This window comes from Ricinus communis, chromosome 7, assembly GCF_019578655.1.
Source record: "Ricinus communis isolate WT05 ecotype wild-type chromosome 7, ASM1957865v1, whole genome shotgun sequence".
Classification (NCBI taxonomy): Eukaryota; Viridiplantae; Streptophyta; class Magnoliopsida; order Malpighiales; family Euphorbiaceae; genus Ricinus; species Ricinus communis.
The window spans coordinates 4,788,425-4,807,087 of record NC_063262.1 but is presented as its reverse complement, the minus strand read 5'-3'; the positions used below and the strand labels follow the sequence as shown (position 1 = coordinate 4,807,087).

At 30.1% G+C, this 18,663-nt stretch overlaps 3 protein-coding genes across 6 annotated transcripts; 2 read left to right on the top strand and 1 right to left on the bottom strand.

Moving 5' to 3' along the window:
- The first annotated feature begins 8,493 nt into the window (after positions 1-8,493).
- On the top strand, positions 8,494-10,371 carry LOC8275932 (probable xyloglucan endotransglucosylase/hydrolase protein 6). The gene is made up of 4 exons (XM_048377410.1): positions 8,494-8,806; positions 8,944-9,044; positions 9,197-9,393; positions 9,663-10,371. Exons 1-4 carry the CDS (start codon positions 8,629-8,631, stop codon positions 10,051-10,053), a joined length of 867 nt encoding a protein of 288 aa, XP_048233367.1. The 5' UTR covers positions 8,494-8,628; the 3' UTR covers positions 10,054-10,371.
- A 1,291-nt stretch (positions 10,372-11,662) lies between these two features.
- On the bottom strand, positions 11,663-15,880 carry LOC8275946 (E3 ubiquitin-protein ligase FANCL). Of its 4 annotated transcripts, none has more exons than XM_015727107.3 (12): positions 15,504-15,880; positions 15,329-15,400; positions 14,973-15,043; positions 14,460-14,541; positions 14,311-14,385; positions 14,020-14,134; positions 13,853-13,910; positions 13,700-13,771; positions 13,395-13,525; positions 13,196-13,319; positions 12,430-12,504; positions 11,663-11,969 (listed from the first exon to the last, which is right to left on the bottom strand). In XM_015727107.3, the coding sequence occupies exons 1-12, from the start codon at positions 15,504-15,506 to the stop codon at positions 11,960-11,962; spliced, it is 888 nt and encodes a 295-aa protein (XP_015582593.2). In that variant the 5' UTR covers positions 15,507-15,880; the 3' UTR covers positions 11,663-11,959. The 4 variants fall into 4 exon arrangements, with proteins under 4 accessions (XP_015582593.2, XP_048233241.1, XP_015582594.2 ...); XM_048377284.1 differs by having other exon boundaries at positions 14,460-14,538; positions 15,504-15,879; XM_015727108.3 differs by having other exon boundaries at positions 11,663-11,950; positions 15,504-15,876.
- A 1,135-nt stretch (positions 15,881-17,015) lies between these two features.
- Positions 17,016-18,397, top strand: LOC107262273. The gene is made up of 2 exons (XM_048377102.1): positions 17,016-17,493; positions 18,197-18,397. The coding sequence occupies exon 1, from the start codon at positions 17,159-17,161 to the stop codon at positions 17,465-17,467; it is 309 nt and encodes a 102-aa protein (XP_048233059.1). The 5' UTR covers positions 17,016-17,158; the 3' UTR covers positions 17,468-17,493; positions 18,197-18,397.
- Positions 18,398-18,663: the final 266 nt, after the last annotated feature.

Genomic DNA, 18,663 nt, shown 5'->3' with positions numbered 1-18,663 from the left:
TTGGTAGAAATTCATCAAAAAATTTATCAAAAAAAAAATGAAAAATAAAATATAATAAAATGATAAAGTTAAAAGATATGTTTTAGCATTATGAAATATATTGATAAGTTATAGAACTTATTTAGAAATTTTACCTATTTTGTTTGAATTTAATTAATTATATTTAATTCTATACAAATTTGATTATTTAGAATTTTAAGTTAACGTCGTTTAAAGCGAATAAATTTTATAAATTTAACTAAACACAATGTAATATATTTACTACTTTGATTCCATCTAACTCGAAAGTATATTAGAATAATGAAAATACATAAAACGGCAAAACTAGATATAAATAAGAGGGGATAATTCCCTTTTGTCCTATGAAAAAGAATTATATTATTTTATCATAAAAATAACTTATTTAAATTAGTAAATTTATTATTATCGTCCTATAATGAAGAAATATATATCTGCTTGTTTTAATTATAAATTGTGACTTCACTACTGTTAACAAATATATATATATATATATATATATATATATATATATATATATATATTTTCCCTTACAAACATATGGTTCCACTCTGAATAATTATTCATCACAGCTGAGGCTATGGTCTTTGTCTTAAAAGACCAGACTAAATAATTAAGAAGACAATGAAATATCTACGAACAACAATCCATAGCATATGGAGATGCATTAGGCTATGCTTTTGGGCTCTACGATCTAAGGTTTTGCAAACCATTACTGCTAGAAATTGAACATCAACTTTATGTCCATAACCCACATATTGTCGGACGATTACTGATCTAATGCAATCAATAATAATAATAATAATAATAATAGAGGTGGTTACTGTATGCACATCATATATGTATAATACTACCATATAATCAAACACACAGCGAACCCTTAGCTACTTTCACTAATTTCTAATGCCATTAATTCATTAGCAAGTGGGTATGAATATGACCTTACCATTTCAAGTATATACATCCTGAATTGGCTCCGATATTGAATATTTAATACATTTTATAATACTTGATGTATAACTTATAGAGATTTTTAAGTGTTTTTCATTGTATGCTTACCCACTAATGCCTCTCAAAATGAAGAGGAGATTAATATAAAGAGGGATTGTTATTTCCATGGAAAAAAATAATAATGTTTGAATCAGATTACATAAAGAGTTGTTTGGATCAAGAAATTTATACAATTCATGAATTTAACTTAAGTTTATTATTTGGTAAGTTAGAAAGGGTCTAAACCTATGGATCTTAAAAAATTATTTATTCTTCAAAAATTCTTCATTTTTTAGAGTTTTAATTTTTCATATAATAATTTTTTATTCCAATATTAGTATCTAATAAAATTATATTATCTCAAATTATTTTTAACTTTAAATAAATATTTTATATTTAATCCGAATGATAAAAAATTTAAAATTCATAGATTTTAAATCCATGATCTTCATAGATTCTAAAACCGCAAAAACTGCGAAGTCATTAATTTCCTTTTTCCTCTTACAGGCAATTCTCGATAACTCCCTCCCACCCCACAGGAATTAATTTCATTTTATGTGGGTCTGCCTGTTGTAGTTTGGTTCATATATGAGAAGAGCAGGGAAAACCAACTCATTTTCCAACTCCATTAATGAGATAACTTATAATTTTGTATTGAACCGTAGCTATTATAATCCATCAACTACACAAGTCTACATCCATGTCTTTAGCACCATTCAGATTGAACCCAACGGATGTTGACACCATAACAAATCTCGAATTTATCTATACACGTAGATCAATTAGCTATTTTTATACATTTGAGGAAATACATATTTATTGTTGCCAAGGAAAAATAATTTCCGACATTACAATGTCTGTGATCTGCATTAGAAATTCTTACATTCAAATTTGCTCAATGATGAGGTAAGAGGGGTTTTTGAAATCTAATTAGTTCCTGCTTTTACATATAAGTTTCTGATTAAACTCTACAGAACGAATAGCAAATCTACCTGTTGCTTCAATCAACACTCACAAGTAAAATTCAGTAGTTTAAACTAATGATTTAATTAGCCTTTTAATTAGAATCCATATACACAGAGTTTTTCATAGTATTGACATAGAAATTTATCTAATTAATTTTTATATATAATTGAATGAAAGAGAAATATCAATATTTGGTATTGGAACGATCCAAACTGCTACTTTTAATAGTAAACTTTGTTATTATCATTATCTTACTCAACAAAATGATTAAGGAAGCAAATATTATGTAAGAAGAATATTAGCCGCAGTATTGGGTAAATCGCCCAGCTTGTACCAAACTTTAGGATTGTATATCAATCTGATACCAAAACTTTAATTTGAGTCAAAATAGTACCAAAAGTATATAAAAGTATATCCATTTAGTCCAAATGTTTAATTTCCGACAACGGATGGTGACGTGGCAAGCTGAGGAGGTATATTTCGGTTGTTTTGACTCCTCAGCGTGTGCCACATCAATTAACTTTGTCTTCTAAGCTTGCCACACTACCATCCGTTGTCTGAAATTGGACATTTGGACTAAATTGATATACTTTTTTTATACTTTTGGTACCATTTTGATTCAAATTAAAATTTTGATATCAAATTGATAAACAGTCCCAAGATTTAATACCAGCTAAGCAATTTACCCCCCAGTTTCATTAGTAGTTTTATTGTTAGATGGTCAAATCTAGCCACCCAACTTAAGGGCAAGAAATGAAATGAAATGAAATATCTATATCAGGACATTTTTTCAGCTTAGTGATAACTCTCCTAATAATTATTACATCTAAAATTTAGATTCATTCTTTCTCTAATAGGTTTTTTAGTCCAATAACAAAGTGAGGCCTTTAGCGATGGATGCTATCTATTACTAGAATCCGTCGCTAAATGTCGAATTTCTTGTAATGATTCCAATAATATTATTGGTATAAACATCATTTCAACTAAAGCCAAAAAACATTAAAACGAATTTGTTTGATCTTGTACATCTATTTAAATATGACATGTATTATTGTTACCATTATCATACACAATGTTAAGAAAATGATAATAAGAAATCAGGAGCTTTATTGATACTATTATCACATGACAAATTTTTCAAAAAATAAAATACAAGTGACAAGGAAAAACCGACAACTCATTTAGCGATAAAGCAGCCAATTAGATAAAATCCTAATTTCTTTTTCAATTTAGACAAAATCCAGCCATCCGATCACGAGTAGGATGGATGGTGCTCCTCTAGCCTCATTCTTTGATATTTTGAAGTCAAAGTTTATTATACATTTAAAAAATAATTTTAGTAATATGTTATTTTAGATTATCTATTAATTATATATAATGAAGTGGTGGTGGACTTTAAATCTCAAATTCAACTAAAAAGGGCACAGATTTTTTCAATTCTAAGAGGAAGCTTTCCACCTTTAAAAAAAAAAAATTAAATTATGTCATATTTTAAAATTTTATCCAAGTATAAAAAGAAATAGGTTTGATTTCTATATTATGGAGATAATAAAATAGTAAATATAAAATTATTTTATTTCAATAAGAATGATTTGCCATTGATCATATAAAAAGATTTTAGTATAAATATTTCTTTTCTTAAGAAAAAGCAGAGATTTGGAGAATGATGGCTGTATTGAGTCAGTCAGCCCATCAAATGATAATGTCCAATGAGGTGATACATTATTGGTATAACCAAAAGGCATAACTTCCAAAATGGATGCACTAAAATTTCAAATGGCTCAGAAGAAATTCATGAAAAAGTTATTGTTTCACCATTAATGGGCAATACCAAAATTCAAGCAAGGCTTCGGCCATCCTTTGTATCTTTCTGCCCTTTTCAACGCCTGCTTGTAAATTTCCTCTTCAATCATTGATGTACATTGCACCCAAATGTTGTTCTTGAATTTTGTTTTTTTTTTTTTAAATTTTCTCATTGGCATTGAATTATTGACATGGGTAGTGCACGTAGTTAGGTCAGTTTGATGCCTCCAGTCCAAGTTTATGCATAAATTCAACTGAAAACGCCATTAATATATAGCTGTCTTTTAAAAAAAAAATAAAAAATTCTTACTTGAATTTAGGCCAACTTTAGGAGGAAGATTTTATAACCTATTGGGTTTCTACAATTTTATTTTCTTTACATTTTAGAGCCATATATATATATATATATATATATATATATATATATATATATATATATATACACACTTCTTAGTTTCTCTTTCAAGAAAATTGCAATGAGTCATACACAACTAAAATCTATTAATTAATATATCTAAATGATATTATTTTAATAAGAGAATAAGTCAAACTCTAACATTAACTTAATATTCTTTATTGTTATTTAAATTCATATTAGATTAACAAAATTATTGATAATTCGCTCAATTTTAAAATCAAAATTAATTTTAAAATATAATATCAAAAATAAACATTTAAATATCATATGCATTTGATAACAAACTCAAAATATAAGATTTTTTTTATATAAACCATAAATTAATTATAAACTATACATGGCGACAAATAATTTTTTTAGAAAAAAAAAAAACTATAGGTGACATTTTGTGAAAATTATGTTTATAAGGGCTTGGGTGATAATTAGTTCATTATTTAAGAAGGTAAAATAAAAGTTTTATTTTATGCTTTTAAATTTGAACCATTAAGAAATCGACACGTAACCAAGCGAGAATAAAAGTTTTATTTTATGCTTTTAAACTTGAACCATTAAGAAATTGACACGTAACCAAGCGAGAAAGGTCGGACAAGTCGCTCTCTCCATGCTGACAAATGCATCAAATGATGGTCCCACCATTAACTCAGACCATTCTCTTGCCAAAGTCTACAGATGAACCTTCCATCCCAATACCACTTCGCCACGTGGACTAGAAATATGACCTGGCTCTGCTGTTGGGGCACTGAAATCCAAGAAAAACGTGGGCAGTTAGGAAGCAGGTCCCTTCTCGACCACGTGACAGCTCCTGATTGCATGCACGGAGGATTCTTCTATTCCAATTATTGTAATATAAAAAAGTGATCTCTTTGTCTTTTAGTTTTCCATTTTCACTGTCGTTTTACAAAGGACTCCACTCCTTATTGATATGGTCCCATTTATTCTAAATCCGACTTCCCTTTCAATTTTTCTGAAATAATACTAAAATTGAATTTGTGAAGCATTTACAATAAGCTTTTGAACTAAAATATCAAGTTTTTCTGTAATTTGTTGAGTTTTTTTTTTATCTTGAATTGATTTTGAAAAATTAAGAGTTTCTAAAGGTGGGTTAAAATTAGAAGAAATCTCATGGGATGTGGTTTTTTGTGAAAAATTGTATTTTTATGAATTTTTTCAAATTATTTCCTATTACTTCTTTTTTTAGAAACTTTTACTTATATAGCTTTTTTTTCTATTTTTTTTTTCAAAAAAATACTAAAAATAACACCTAAAAAATATCATTTTAATTTGTATTATTATGAAATCAACCAAATGAGATAAATTTATTAATATTTTATATCTTTATACTTAGTTTTTATGAATTGTGTGTGTTTTGATGACATAAAAATTTATGTTTCAAAAATATATCATAATATACTAAAAATATGATAAAATATAGTTAATAATAAATAAAAATATAATTAAAATAAAACAAAAAATAATTTAATGGTGCTAATAAAGATAATAGATTTGTATTTATAGCAACTATAGTACAATTATAAAAAATAAACTTTGTAACTAAAAAGATTTTAAATCTTAGAGCATAGAAAATTTTGAATCGTACAAAATAATATCTTACATTCTATTTATTTTTATAAAAAATTCTTAAAATTATAACCTAATATTGTATTAAATAAATAATTTAACTATTTAATATTAGTTTAATATTTTTCAAGTTTTACTGAAAATTAATATTTTTATTATTCTCGTGTATGTAATTTAATTTTTAATTTTATGTTCAAAATATAATTAATTTAAAGTAAATATAGAATATATAATTTAAAAAATAAATAAATTACACTTGTTCATCAGAAGTATGGTTAAATTAGAATTTATTATTTTTTCTTTTGATAATAAATATGGTTAGTATATTAGTTGTAAAGTGAGAGGAATAAAAAAAAATATTTTTAAAGTGAGTAATAAATCACTATATTTTAAAAAATTGAAATCGAAAACTTGAGATTTCAAACATCTGATTACCAAACTAAAGCTCGGTGGTTATTCTTATGCTGATTATCTAGAAATATAGTGATAACTTATGATTGGTGAAAAAGCAGCCACGTGTACATAATATATTTATTTTCCACAGTAATTGTGAATAGTTGTGCAGAGGGTGATTTTTATTCTGAAGTTTTAGGTTTAGGAGTTGAAATGATGGGCCTAAATAGGTCCAAAGTTGGCCTGAACTGCTCGCATATTTTCGGGTCCCATATCGTAAAGTGCCTGTCAATCGAGCCGTTCCATGTCAGTCGCAATCTCACGGCTGTCCCCAGATGTACAGTGTAGAATGAATTAATTATGGCCAGCTGCTGTATCATATTTGAAAATACTTTTTTAAGTAAGTATTTGTATTAAAATTTTGAAATAGTAATTTATTGTATATAAATTTTTTTATCTAGAATGCTATAAATTATTACAGATTATTAAATAAAAAATATTCTTTTTCCTTTTCTTTTTTTTTTAAATCAGTTTTAGAAAAAAATTAATATCACTAATCGGGTTTCACTTTTTCTAAAGGCTTTCCCAATTATTGAAATCGAAGTCTAATTTATGTCATTAGCCGACGAATTAACATGTATTGTTAATCTTTTCAATTCATTAAACTCAATCTACTTATTTCATCGATGGATGTAAACAATTATTAGATTCTACTAAAAGTAGTTGTACGTCAAACATTGATTTATTAAAAGGTTCTTAAAGATCATTAAGTTCAAATAAGATAAATTAAATATTTGATAGTTAATTATAATTTTGGATTAAGATATGGAGTTTATCTTTGCTTTTTGCCTTTCATCTTTCATGCATTACTATAATTAAATATGTGATATTATAGTTTTTGTTTCTTTGTTTCTTTAAGAAAATAAACTTCAAATTTTTGGGGCATATTCACTTATCAAATACAGATATATTCCTTTTTTTACTTGCCATTTTAAGTTTGGGGCTGATTCAGCTACATTTAATCAAGATAAATTGTAAAATTGTGATACTAGTTGTCCTGACCGTTGGATGCAAATAACTTCTTATACAACAAATAGTTTGACCTTTAACTCTCAACTCTTCGTGTGGTCAAACAACATCATTTGATTCTCCATCAAGATTCAATTCATTTAATTTGCTTCGTGAGATCATATAATAAGAATTGGCTAGAAGATAATACCCTTTCAACTTTTCATCTTTTCAATTTTTTTTTTTGAAAATATGATATGTTCGTACAGATTGTAAATAATATTTAGAAGATGGATTGGTATTTTCTGTCTCATGAAATCTCAATTCTATATAAATCTAAAATTAAATATAAAATTATTTATAAACAAAAAAAGTTGTTTTAAGTTAATTATATATAATATATGCATGTATTCTGAGTTCCTCTAAATATATATGTGAGGATGTGATATCATTTATCAATAAAATAAAATTACTTGCCTCGCATTTTATGTAGCATTGATCAAATAAGACACTAATTCAAATAATAAAGCCAACTTAATTGAGTGTATTATTTTTATGCATATGAATGTGTGGGAAGAACCCGTATTCCAAAGGAAGGACTCACTAGATGGGTCGGATGGTGAGGGCAATGAAGTCATAGAGGGCTTAGTTAGAAAGGCTTCAGGAAGGGAAGACTCTAAAGGAGACTGCTCTACAGGGGACTGCAGGGGAACAATATTTATATGCATAAAAATAATATATTGAAATTTCGTGTATATACTACAACTAATAAGAGAATGACACATGTATATGAGTATATAGTTTGGTATTAGATGATGGACAAGTATTTCATCATTTAAAATTAATGAATATGTTTCAATCATCTATCAGTTTGGTGTTTAAGTGGAAATATACACTAAGCCTGTCAAAAAATTTCCAAAACTCTAATATGCACACTAAGTTGAACTCAATAATTGAAAGGCTACCACCAATATTCATTTATTGAGCTAACAAATGCCATATTCAGTGATACACAAAGATAGTAAAAATCTTATGGACATCTGCCATTCTAAGTATCAAGAATAGTAAGCAAGTTCAAAATGTAAGATCAAGAAAATCTTGAGGTAGACGATAAAAGAGAATAATATGCAAGTCTGTGAAGGCAAAATAACTTAAAACACAGTAGGGGGAGGGGTGTAGGCCCTAATGACGGCTTGCCATTAGCTGGACTTGAAAGCAAAACCTTCCATTGTTGCTTTCCATTTCAATGTAGCAATAATCAATATCCTTTTCTCGTTCTCTTTCTCTCGCTCGCTTATCTTAAGTCTTCCACACCTATATATATATATATATACACATATTACCCTATCACTTATCTAAACCATACCCATAATTATAACCTTTTATTGATCTCCCATTCGCTTAATTACTACATCTAGTAACAACATTAAAGCTTGACTAGCTGCTATCTAGCCATGTCTCCTTCTCATAATCATCTCTTCTTTATTTTCCTATGCGTTCTTGCGTCTTCTCTCTCAGTCTCTGCTAGACCAGCAACTTTTCTTCAGGATTTTAAAGTCACATGGTCTGAATCCCATATCAGGCAACTCGATGCTGGAAAGGCTATCCAACTCATTCTAGACCAAAATTCAGGTTAAACTATGTTAGTGGGGTCATGTTATTTTCTTTTTTTTTTTTTTTTGGGGGGGGGGGGGGGGGGTGGTGCGCGGGGGGCGGGTATTATTATTAGAATATAACCAACAATTATTAACATTTTTGTTGCATTTCAGGATGTGGGTTTGCCTCAAAGATGCAGTACTTGTTTGGTCGTGTTAGCATGAGGATCAAGCTTGTCCCCGGAGATTCCGCTGGAACTGTCACTGCCTTTTATGTATGTTTATTAATGTAGTAAAGCAGAATTAGTAGAATACATTATTCTTATGCTTTTAGAATCTTGAAATACGCACATACATACATACATATATATATATATATATATATATATATAATTGATTTTTATTTGCTTGAATTTTCTTTTTACAGATGAATTCGAACACCGACAATGTACGAGATGAACTAGACTTTGAATTCTTGGGGAATAGGACAGGGCAGCCATACACGGTTCAAACAAATATCTATGCTCATGGAAAGGGTGATAGAGAGCAAAGAATTAACTTATGGTTTGATCCTTCTGCAGATTTCCACCTCTACACTATTCTATGGAACCATCACCATATTGTGTAAGTTAAAGAAGAGGATATGTGTTTTATCGTATAATAAAAATAATTAAACCTTTTTCTTTGTTAATTGGATTACGACTCAAGTTCAAGCTTGTAATGTCTCAGTTCAGTACCAGTACCATTGAGTTAAAGCTCATCATTTCAACCATTGACAAAAGTTGATGTTTAATTTTCATACATTAAATGGCAGGCTGAGTAGTTGTGAGTTGTGACCATTAGGCAATAATTTTTGTTGATGTTTTAACTGCATATGGGGTTTGTTTTTGCAGGTTTTATGTAGATGATGTGCCTATTAGAGTATACAAGAACAATGAAGCAAGAGGAATCCCATTTCCAAAATTCCAGCCCATGGGTGTGTACTCAACATTATGGGAAGCTGATGATTGGGCAACAAGAGGTGGACTTGAAAAAATTGATTGGAGCAGAGCACCTTTCTATGCGTACTACAAGGACTTTGACATTGAAGGATGCCCAGTACCGGGACCAGCAAATTGTGCCTCAAACCCAAGGAATTGGTGGGAGGGTGCTAATTATCAAGCTCTCAATGCCATGGAAGCTAGAAAATACAGATGGGTTCGTATGAACCACATGATCTACGATTACTGCACCGACAAGTCTCGGTACCCGGTTACTCCACTAGAGTGCATGGCAGGAATATAAATATCAGGAAAAAAACAAGAACAATCAATCCATGAAGCAACTTGGTACATAGACATTGATAAGATCATCATACTTTAAATGTCTCTTTAAGTGTATCTTACGTGCGTGTCCTAGTACATTACTAGTGTCACAAGAGCCATGCAAAGATATATAGAATGGGGGTAATGTGGAGGTGAAATAAATTTCTATTGTGTGGGGTGGGATAAAAATCAATATATTTTACTTGTAAGGTGCAATACGTGTTTGTATATGGATGCACAGCATTCTGTACTAAAATGAATAAAAAGCTTGTGCATTATTGATGATGTTACTTGATTAGACGTTAGCACTCTCCTTCATTCATTTTCAATTCTGAAATTCAATATAGTTTTGGTACTTTGTGATTGCTGAATCTGAATCGGAGAAAATGGTTGGCCAATTGAGTGGTCCATTATGATAAATATGTAAAATCTAAGCCAAAAAGCCAGGGCAGATATTAGAGTATAGCATTCATTTTCTTCAATTTTATAATTTTACTTGAGACTTTTCGTATATTGGTCCCCTTCCTTTTGGCCATCTATGCTCTGTTTAATGGCCTCTAAGTACGAATATGATTCATATGTGCTATGTGTATGGTCCCTGAACTTCACTTGGCATAGTTCCCCAAACGCATGGTCCCCAAATCATGGGTGGTCATGCCATGATTCATTACTTGTAAGAGTGGGGGCTGAAGTGGATCTTCAGGGAAATACTCCCTCCATTCCCTCCATTTCATTATAACTGTCACATTTTCAAATTAAATTTTTTAATTATCTTATCACTTTTATATATCCAATGTAACATTAATTTTTTTCTATTGAAACGGAAGAAATAGTTTGTGAATGGTCTAAAGGATTTATTCATAAGATTTGTGTACAAGTTTGTTATATTATAGTACGTGGGTTTGAATATAATAATTTTAAATGACGAATTTCGTAAATGTCAGGAATTTGTGGTAAATCTATTGTTTGGTTCAAAATATTATCAGGTGAAATTTTTTTTTCTTTAAAACACATAATGTTTTAGGATTTAAACAATTCATATTGCATGTGGGATTATAGCAAATTTATCATTTTAACACATGAGATGAGTATAAGGAGCGAACTGCCTATTTATGGTTCAAGATCCTATTCCACCATAAGTGAAAGCGAAATTGCCAGTCAAATTCCAGCTCCAGCCGGTTCGAACTGGGGCCACGCCTACTGCCAAGGATGAAATGCACACAATTACCACATGTGACATATCTTATTGCAAGTGATATTACCATTAATAGTTCATAATTTGTGACAAATCTTGATGCCATTGAATTATAATTTGAAGTCATTTTATTCTTAAAATATAAAAATTCAAGATTCCATGTAACCAAGAACAAATGCAAGAATTTGATAGCTTACAGTTAAAACCTTCAAAATGCTACATCGTACCGAATTCTTTTCTAAAGATAATAATGAATTCATGACCAATGGTACAACATTTAAAGGTATGTGATAAAACATGCCCTACCGTTTTGCGTCCTGTGACTTCTAACCAAATAAACGAATGTTTCTTAAGAGAGTAATGAAATTGAAAACATTAAATAGAAAAAGAAAAATATAAAACAGTGATTCCTTCCTTTCTCTAGCCTTGTCCAATTATTAACAGTCGTAAAACTTGAACGAGATATTCTAACAAAAACACATAAAAGGGGACCCTCCACCATTGCCCTCAACAGTGGTTGGACCCAGCTGTCCAAAGTAGGGGACCATCCTTTCAAACTGTAGCCAAATTCAATAAATCATAAAGTGGTAAACTGGTTGCACTTGGCTATATCTGCCAGTTTAACGAAGAAGGGAAAACATGGTAGAGTTCGCGCCATAATGATTCAACCAAGATAGCCTACCTGTCATTTTCAATGAATGCTGCAATAAGTATACAGGCATGCGCATTCAAGAAATATAAGGTGAATCAGCAACATGAAACTGGCAAAATCATTAAGTTTAGATAAGATGGTTCTAATTGGCAGGTGCCAATTAACTATCAAGCGTGAAAAAAGTGTAATCAAGTAGTCAACAAGCCAAACAGATAAGGTTAGTACAAAAATAATGGATTATATCATTGCTGGATCGCTTGTCATAGATAATGAAACAGCAAAAAATATGACAGAAAGTAGGTGGTATGGGGTTATATTGATGCTGCTTAAACATTAATATGCTTGCCATTTCCAAAGCCTGCATTCCTTGATTAGGATTTGCACTGGATAAATAACTATTTCAATTAAATTAGAGAAACATAGAACAGAATGTTACTTTTTCATGTTGAGGAATTCGGAGCCAAAAGATCATTTACCGATACAAGGATGTGGTGAAAACCTAGACTTACTTCTTTGCATAGTTGATTTTAACTGCAACTGGCTCTGAGCAGTAGGGACAATTCCCAAACAGAACATTATATGATCTGTAAAATAAGAAACATAGAAGCTAATAGATCAAATGGCCAGATACCTAACAGAAAGAAGAAAAAAAAAAAATCAAAGGTAACCGTGCCCTGTGTTACTCTCCCTCTGTATATCGCCAGTAAACAACTTGGAAGTATCTAATAACAATTATGAACAGACATGCTATCAAGGTAATTCAGCTTTCACAGCAATTATTTTGAGACGTATATGAATAAGAAAGTGCTAACACGGTATTGTATAAGTGACAATGTGTAATTGAGTGAAGCCACCAAAGACAGCATCCTTTAGTGTCGGCATTCACTACATTTTTACTGTTTACTCATTTTCATTGGCCACATTGATGATGACAATTATTTCTTGAAATTATTTGCAAAAGAAAAATAGTAGATATTGAATGATATGCACATGTTCTATCCTTAATGCCTCTCTCTTTAAATAGACCTCTTAAACTTGTCAAGAAGTGTGATGGAAATAGGTTGCCTTATCAATATTGATTCTAATTCGCAGTTGCGTGGTTTAGTCCTATCCTTATACACATTCAAGGTTGTGCCAGAAATGCCATGAAGGACAAGAAAAGACTCCAGGACAGAGATACCCAAGTTATTAGCAAGGTTAAACATTTGAGTGGACAAGTGTTCTAGACATATGGGAGCCAAAATACACGAGACATGTTCTAGAAAGTGAACATACTGCCTTGTTGTTGTAATAGAGCGCAGCCAGTCCCCAAGACAAATGCTATGGAATGCCCTATTGCAATTGCTGTTATCACATGTGTAGTCAGTACCAGTCCCACTCCGAGGTCCAAGCTCATCATCTACATGGACATTTTAAAGTCAACTGCAGATACATTTACAACCACCTAGCTGGCACAAATGCTGTGGAGGGTTACCAATTGGCAGATACTGGGCATAACAAATGCCACATTCTATTTGCTGATCATTCTTCTGGACATCTGGGGGCTTCGGTAGTTCAGTCTCTAGAATGGACAGGAGATTTTCAAGAAATGTTTTGTCCTGCATCCTGCAAAATAAATAAAGTCTACGTATAGAGCATTCAGAGATTACTATTAACTGCCAATGAAAATTTTTGAGAACATGAAAGAAAAGATTTCACTAATTTGTAAATCCAAAATTTCCAAGACAAATTATGGAATTCAAGATGTTGGTCGCATCAAAAGGAAGTCCATGAATGTACCATTGCTTGCAATTTCTTTGCCATCGCTTTCTCAAAGAATGCGCAACTGGACCTGAACCCAAAAAGCGACACCTAGCACAAGTTATAATTCGTTACTGAAAGAAAAGTAGAAGCTATTTGCAGCAGTTATATTAATATGAGATAACAACTTACTCTGGTAAAGATCTAGGATCTTTGGTATTTATAAACAACATTATAAAACAGTCATTTCCTGGAAGGAGAAAGGTAAACTATGTAAGGAGAATGAGATAAGGGAATTTTAGCAACAACATAGAAAATAGAGAAATGAAATCAACACAAGGGATTGACAATCACTTTACCTATATCAATTTGGCGAAATGAAATTGCATGAGATGACTTGTGAATATCAACTACACAAAGGGAATTATCAATATCCTCCAAGGTAGACCAAAATTCCTGAAGCTTCTCCAAATGCTGATATATTTATTTAAAAAAGGAAAAAAAAAAAAAACTTATTTGAAACCCTTTATCCTTTTGATACTACATACTGATAAGAAACACTATGTCCCCAAGAAGTCACTGAAAGCCTAATGCTCTTCTCATATAAAACTAAAGAAATATGCAAGAATGATAGTAACAATATATAATACCTCATGGAACTGTTGCATCAAATCTTTCAATCTTGAGTTCATTGACCATCGAACACTGAATATATATGGTACATCCTAGAAGAAGTCACAAAGAGTTTCAGCCTAGAAATTTAAGAACTCAAATACAAAGCTATTGCCAAGAGACCAACCGCAGAAACTGAAGGTGGATGTCTTGGATGGGTCTCATCCAACTGAACTTCCAGAATGTGCACTCGTCCCTTCTTATCTCTGCTACTCAGATATACAAAGGTTAATCCACTAAAAATAAGGTAAACTTCCATACAAGTAAAATATCAATGCATAGCAGGGAAGATACTCCATAATAATAATAAAAGCAAAGAGAGTCATTAGGAAAAAATTTCCAAGTTAGAAATTAGAAAACCCTTTAAAACCTATTCTTCAGATTTTCACCAATTTAGAAGAATACATTTCCCAACAATCTTATCAAGATTTTCACTGTCTTCTTCTGAATAAACAATATGTTGAGCTCTTGGCCCACTAAATATCAAGTAATTTGCATCAATTAAAATCTGAAAATCCAAAGAAAAACGTACGTAACTATAGGCATATATAAAGTCATAAACCACATAAAGCATTCATGGAATGCAACAGAAAAACCAATTATCCTTTTATTATTGGATTAATAAAAATGAATATCTTACAAAACGCGAAAGCTAAGGGACATTAGATCTCCAGCCATACTAACTAGATGCTCCCATCCAATCTCTTCTATCTGTATAATTAAGCAAAATAAAAAACAACAATTACTTGTTTGGAATAAATCATGTGTAAGAATTCAATTCCATTCAATTATTGCAAAATGCCTTTTCAAGTAAAAAAGAATTGAGTTCTAGCAAGTATGACCTTTCCAAACGGAAAAAAGTTTGGACTAGATAGAATCGAATTCAACATTTTCAGACTTACCAAATACTACAGTGTTCACTCACTAGTAATTGCTGTACAAATGTTGAATTTTAAATTGGGAATTATTTGTGACGAGACAATAAAGTCAAGTTACCTCTGAGTATACGGAACGGTAAAATGAAGAAGCACTTGCTTTTTCTATGCATGTTTTCTGTTCGCTGCATTCCTGCAATAATTGAAAAAAAAATGATGATTTAATTAGTGTAGGAATTTCATCAAACACACAAACCAAATCTTAGTAAAGAACAGCAGAAGAAGAAAGAAAGAACCATTTAATTGGGAGAGAGAAATCGCGGAGTTTTATGGACAAGAAACTTGGGACTTCTGTTGTTTGCAAATTCTCTTCCAATCAAACGGCTGGTCGTTGTCCGTTGGATATATAAGGAGAACAACTAAGGATAACACCAATAAGTTACCAATAACTTCTCGTCTGATCGCAGCAACCAAATGGCTGGTCGTTGTCCATGCGTAATGAATCAATCGTACCTAGTATCCCTCTTCTTTTTCTTTTTGGCTAATCGTTCTTCTCAACTTCAGGAAGTATGCGTAAAAATTTGACATTTAAGAGCATTTCTAATTTATATTTCTTTTCTAAATTGTCACATCGTCTCCGCCTAAATCTAAATCTAAAGAGAAAGTTTTAAGAATATTTTGTTAATTTTCTCTTTTTTTTTTTCTTAAATCGCATTTTCTATTTTTTATTAATAAAAGATATTATTAGAAAATAAAATATAAAATATTGTTGGACCACAAACCCGTTTCAAAATAAATTAAAATAGGGAGGTAATAGTTTATCTTTATCAAAATAAAAAGTTAACAAGGACAAATATATAGAGTATTGTTTAGAACATGGCTATATTTCAAATTCTTTTTATCCATGTCGGGCTTCCAAAATTTAATCTCTTTACATTATATTTGAAAAAAATAAAATTAAAGTTTCGTAAAATTTTATAAAATAAATGGAGGTAAAATTAAGGCAAGATAGTCTTAATTTTATTTTGTTTGAGAAGGTAATATAGAATTTTTCTATCCATTAATTTAATAAATTGAGATCTGCAGGATTTTAAAGGTTTTTAAAAACCTTTATAAACTTATTTCGTAAATAGTACTTCTCCCCGAAAAAGGATTGAAGATTTCAAACTTTATAAAATTTTAAAAAAGAACTCCCATCCAAACAGATTTTTGCAGTCACATTTCCATACAAATTTTATCCATATATTATTATTATTATTTATTTTTAATTAAACTATATTAAAATTAATAAAAAAAATAAATCAATCAATTTTAATAATACTAATTATAAGATTCATTTAATAAATTAATAGCTAATGTATTTGGCACTAATTCTGTTATGAATCTATCTAATGAAATAAAAGTATACTAATTAGAATATATTTAAGAACAATTTAAGAGCTGATTTCTTCTTTTTTAAAATTTAAGTAGAGAAAATGTAGTTCTTAAATCCTTTTAAAAAGAATGATGAAATAGAAAAAATTTAAAAATTTATTTTAATATATATACTTTCTATAAAAAAAAAATAGTATGATTTAAGAGTTTATTAGGATACCCTAACATCACAAATACTTGAAATTTTTAAATGTTTAATATTCTATAGTAGTCGAAATATTTTGGCTAGTGAGTAGCCACGACACGAGATGAATGATGATCAGATAGAGAAATTGAGCACCCCAAGGCATTGCAAAATTCAATGGTTATTAATGAGGTTATTTAATGAAATTGAAGATCTTACGAATTAACTGATAAATAAAGTAGCCTCATCAGATGGTCTTTAAAAATCAGTCCAGCTACAGAATGTGAAAATCACAACATACCCATCAAAGTCTCACAGGGAATTCTATATCTATACAGAGAATTCCACATAAGGAATTGAAGACTAGCCATCTACTTTTTGTCTCTGTGAGAGATGCAAATGGTTAGTAGGCAGCTGGTTTCCTTCTCCCTTCTAGTCATTTTATGGCTGATGATTTGTCCTATGGTGCTGGCCTGTGGATCGGGGAATGGCAATGCATGTAAAGATTGCATTACTAATCAGATGAAGCACGGCTGCCCAGCATGTGCACCAATCCTACAGTGCATGGCTCGATGCTTGTGGGCTGGCGCTTCAAAGGCAAAGTGTATTAAGAAGTGCGACTGCGAGGGTGCGATGCTAACACTATCCGACTGCAAGAGATGCATGTCGCACTGCAAATGTAGCTGTGCATCGTATACATGACTCTTCCCTTCCATGCATCTATTCCGGTAACAGTGTCTTCTCTCTAATGCTATCTTTGTTTAAAATTTATAAAAAAAAAAAAAATATTTAAAAAATATTAAAAATATAAAAATAATAAAGTTGAAAGAAATATTTTGGTCTTATAAAATATATTAACTAATTAATATGGAATTTATTTAAAAATTCTACTTATTTTATTAGAATTTAATTTAGTAATAACCAATTACATATCAATTTGATTATATAGAATACTAAATTAACTTTCATTTAAAGTATATAAATTTTATAGATTCCAATCAAATATTATTTAACGGTTTAAATTTTCACCTTCAATGTTATAAAATTTTATGATTAAAAGATTTACAATTTGATCTTTATCCGCTAAATGCATATTAGGACATCCAAATTTTAATTTTTTTAGCCACTTTAATACTTTAAGTGTGTTATGTTAAATTAAAAAATAAAAATATTTAAAAATTACAAAAAATAGAATTCGGATATTTATTAATTTAAACTGAAAACTAAGATATTAAAATGATTAAATAATTAAAATTTAGATATTTAAATATGCATTCTGCCATGTCGTGCTATCTTTTCAATTAAAAATTAATTAAACTGTTACTTACAATAAATTTAATTGCTAGATTATTGTTGATTATTTGTTGTCTTTTTGCGGATTGTTAATTAACTAGTGTGCTAATGTACCAAAGGCATTGTTTTCATCTGCAGAGAAACAAATTTGGTGCAGCAGGATTGTCTAGCCTGGATATGAGCTTTCAGTTTCACCATGCTTTTCTTGTATTCTTCCTTTCAGATATTAACATATATATATATTATAAAGTATACTTTTAGTTTGGAAGCAATCTAATTGTAATCCTGTGTCCAAAAATCTTTTCTGTTATAAAAATTTAATCGTATGCTAACTTGATATATGTAATTATTTAGTTAGCTAATTCTTCTCTCTAACGCACTCCTGAATAACATTAAATTTGGACTTGAAAACTGGCCTCCCCATATGTCGCGCAGATGCCATATATATATATATATATATATATATATATATATGTATATTCTTCTGCATATATTAGTGAAGCATTATAGCATTAATTAATTAGAAGCACTAAAAGGAAACTTAACAAGCAGGAAGAGACGTAGAAAGGGAACATCCACAGAGTCCCAAAAGTAATATGGACAAG

What these genes read in the sequence shown, in the direction of transcription:
- LOC8275946 (XM_015727107.3), bottom strand. An exon ending in ATCCACCTTCAGTTTCTGCG is followed by an intron (nt 14,386 to 14,459) that starts GTTGGTCTCTTG and finishes GACTTCTTCTAG; the next exon opens with GATGTACCATATATATTCAG. An exon ending in TGCCCAGTATCTGCCAATTG is followed by an intron (nt 13,320 to 13,394) that starts GTAACCCTCCAC and finishes ATGTCCATGTAG; the next exon opens with ATGATGAGCTTGGACCTCGG.
- LOC8275932 (XM_048377410.1), top strand. Translation starts at nt 8,629, where the DNA reads ATGTCTCCTTCTCATAATCATCTCTTCTTTATTTTCCTATGCGTTCTT. An exon ending in CATTCTAGACCAAAATTCAG is followed by an intron (nt 8,807 to 8,943) that starts GTTAAACTATGT and finishes GTTGCATTTCAG; the next exon opens with GATGTGGGTTTGCCTCAAAG. An exon ending in GAACTGTCACTGCCTTTTAT is followed by an intron (nt 9,045 to 9,196) that starts GTATGTTTATTA and finishes TTCTTTTTACAG; the next exon opens with ATGAATTCGAACACCGACAA.
- LOC107262273 (XM_048377102.1), top strand. Translation starts at nt 17,159, where the DNA reads ATGCAAATGGTTAGTAGGCAGCTGGTTTCCTTCTCCCTTCTAGTCATT.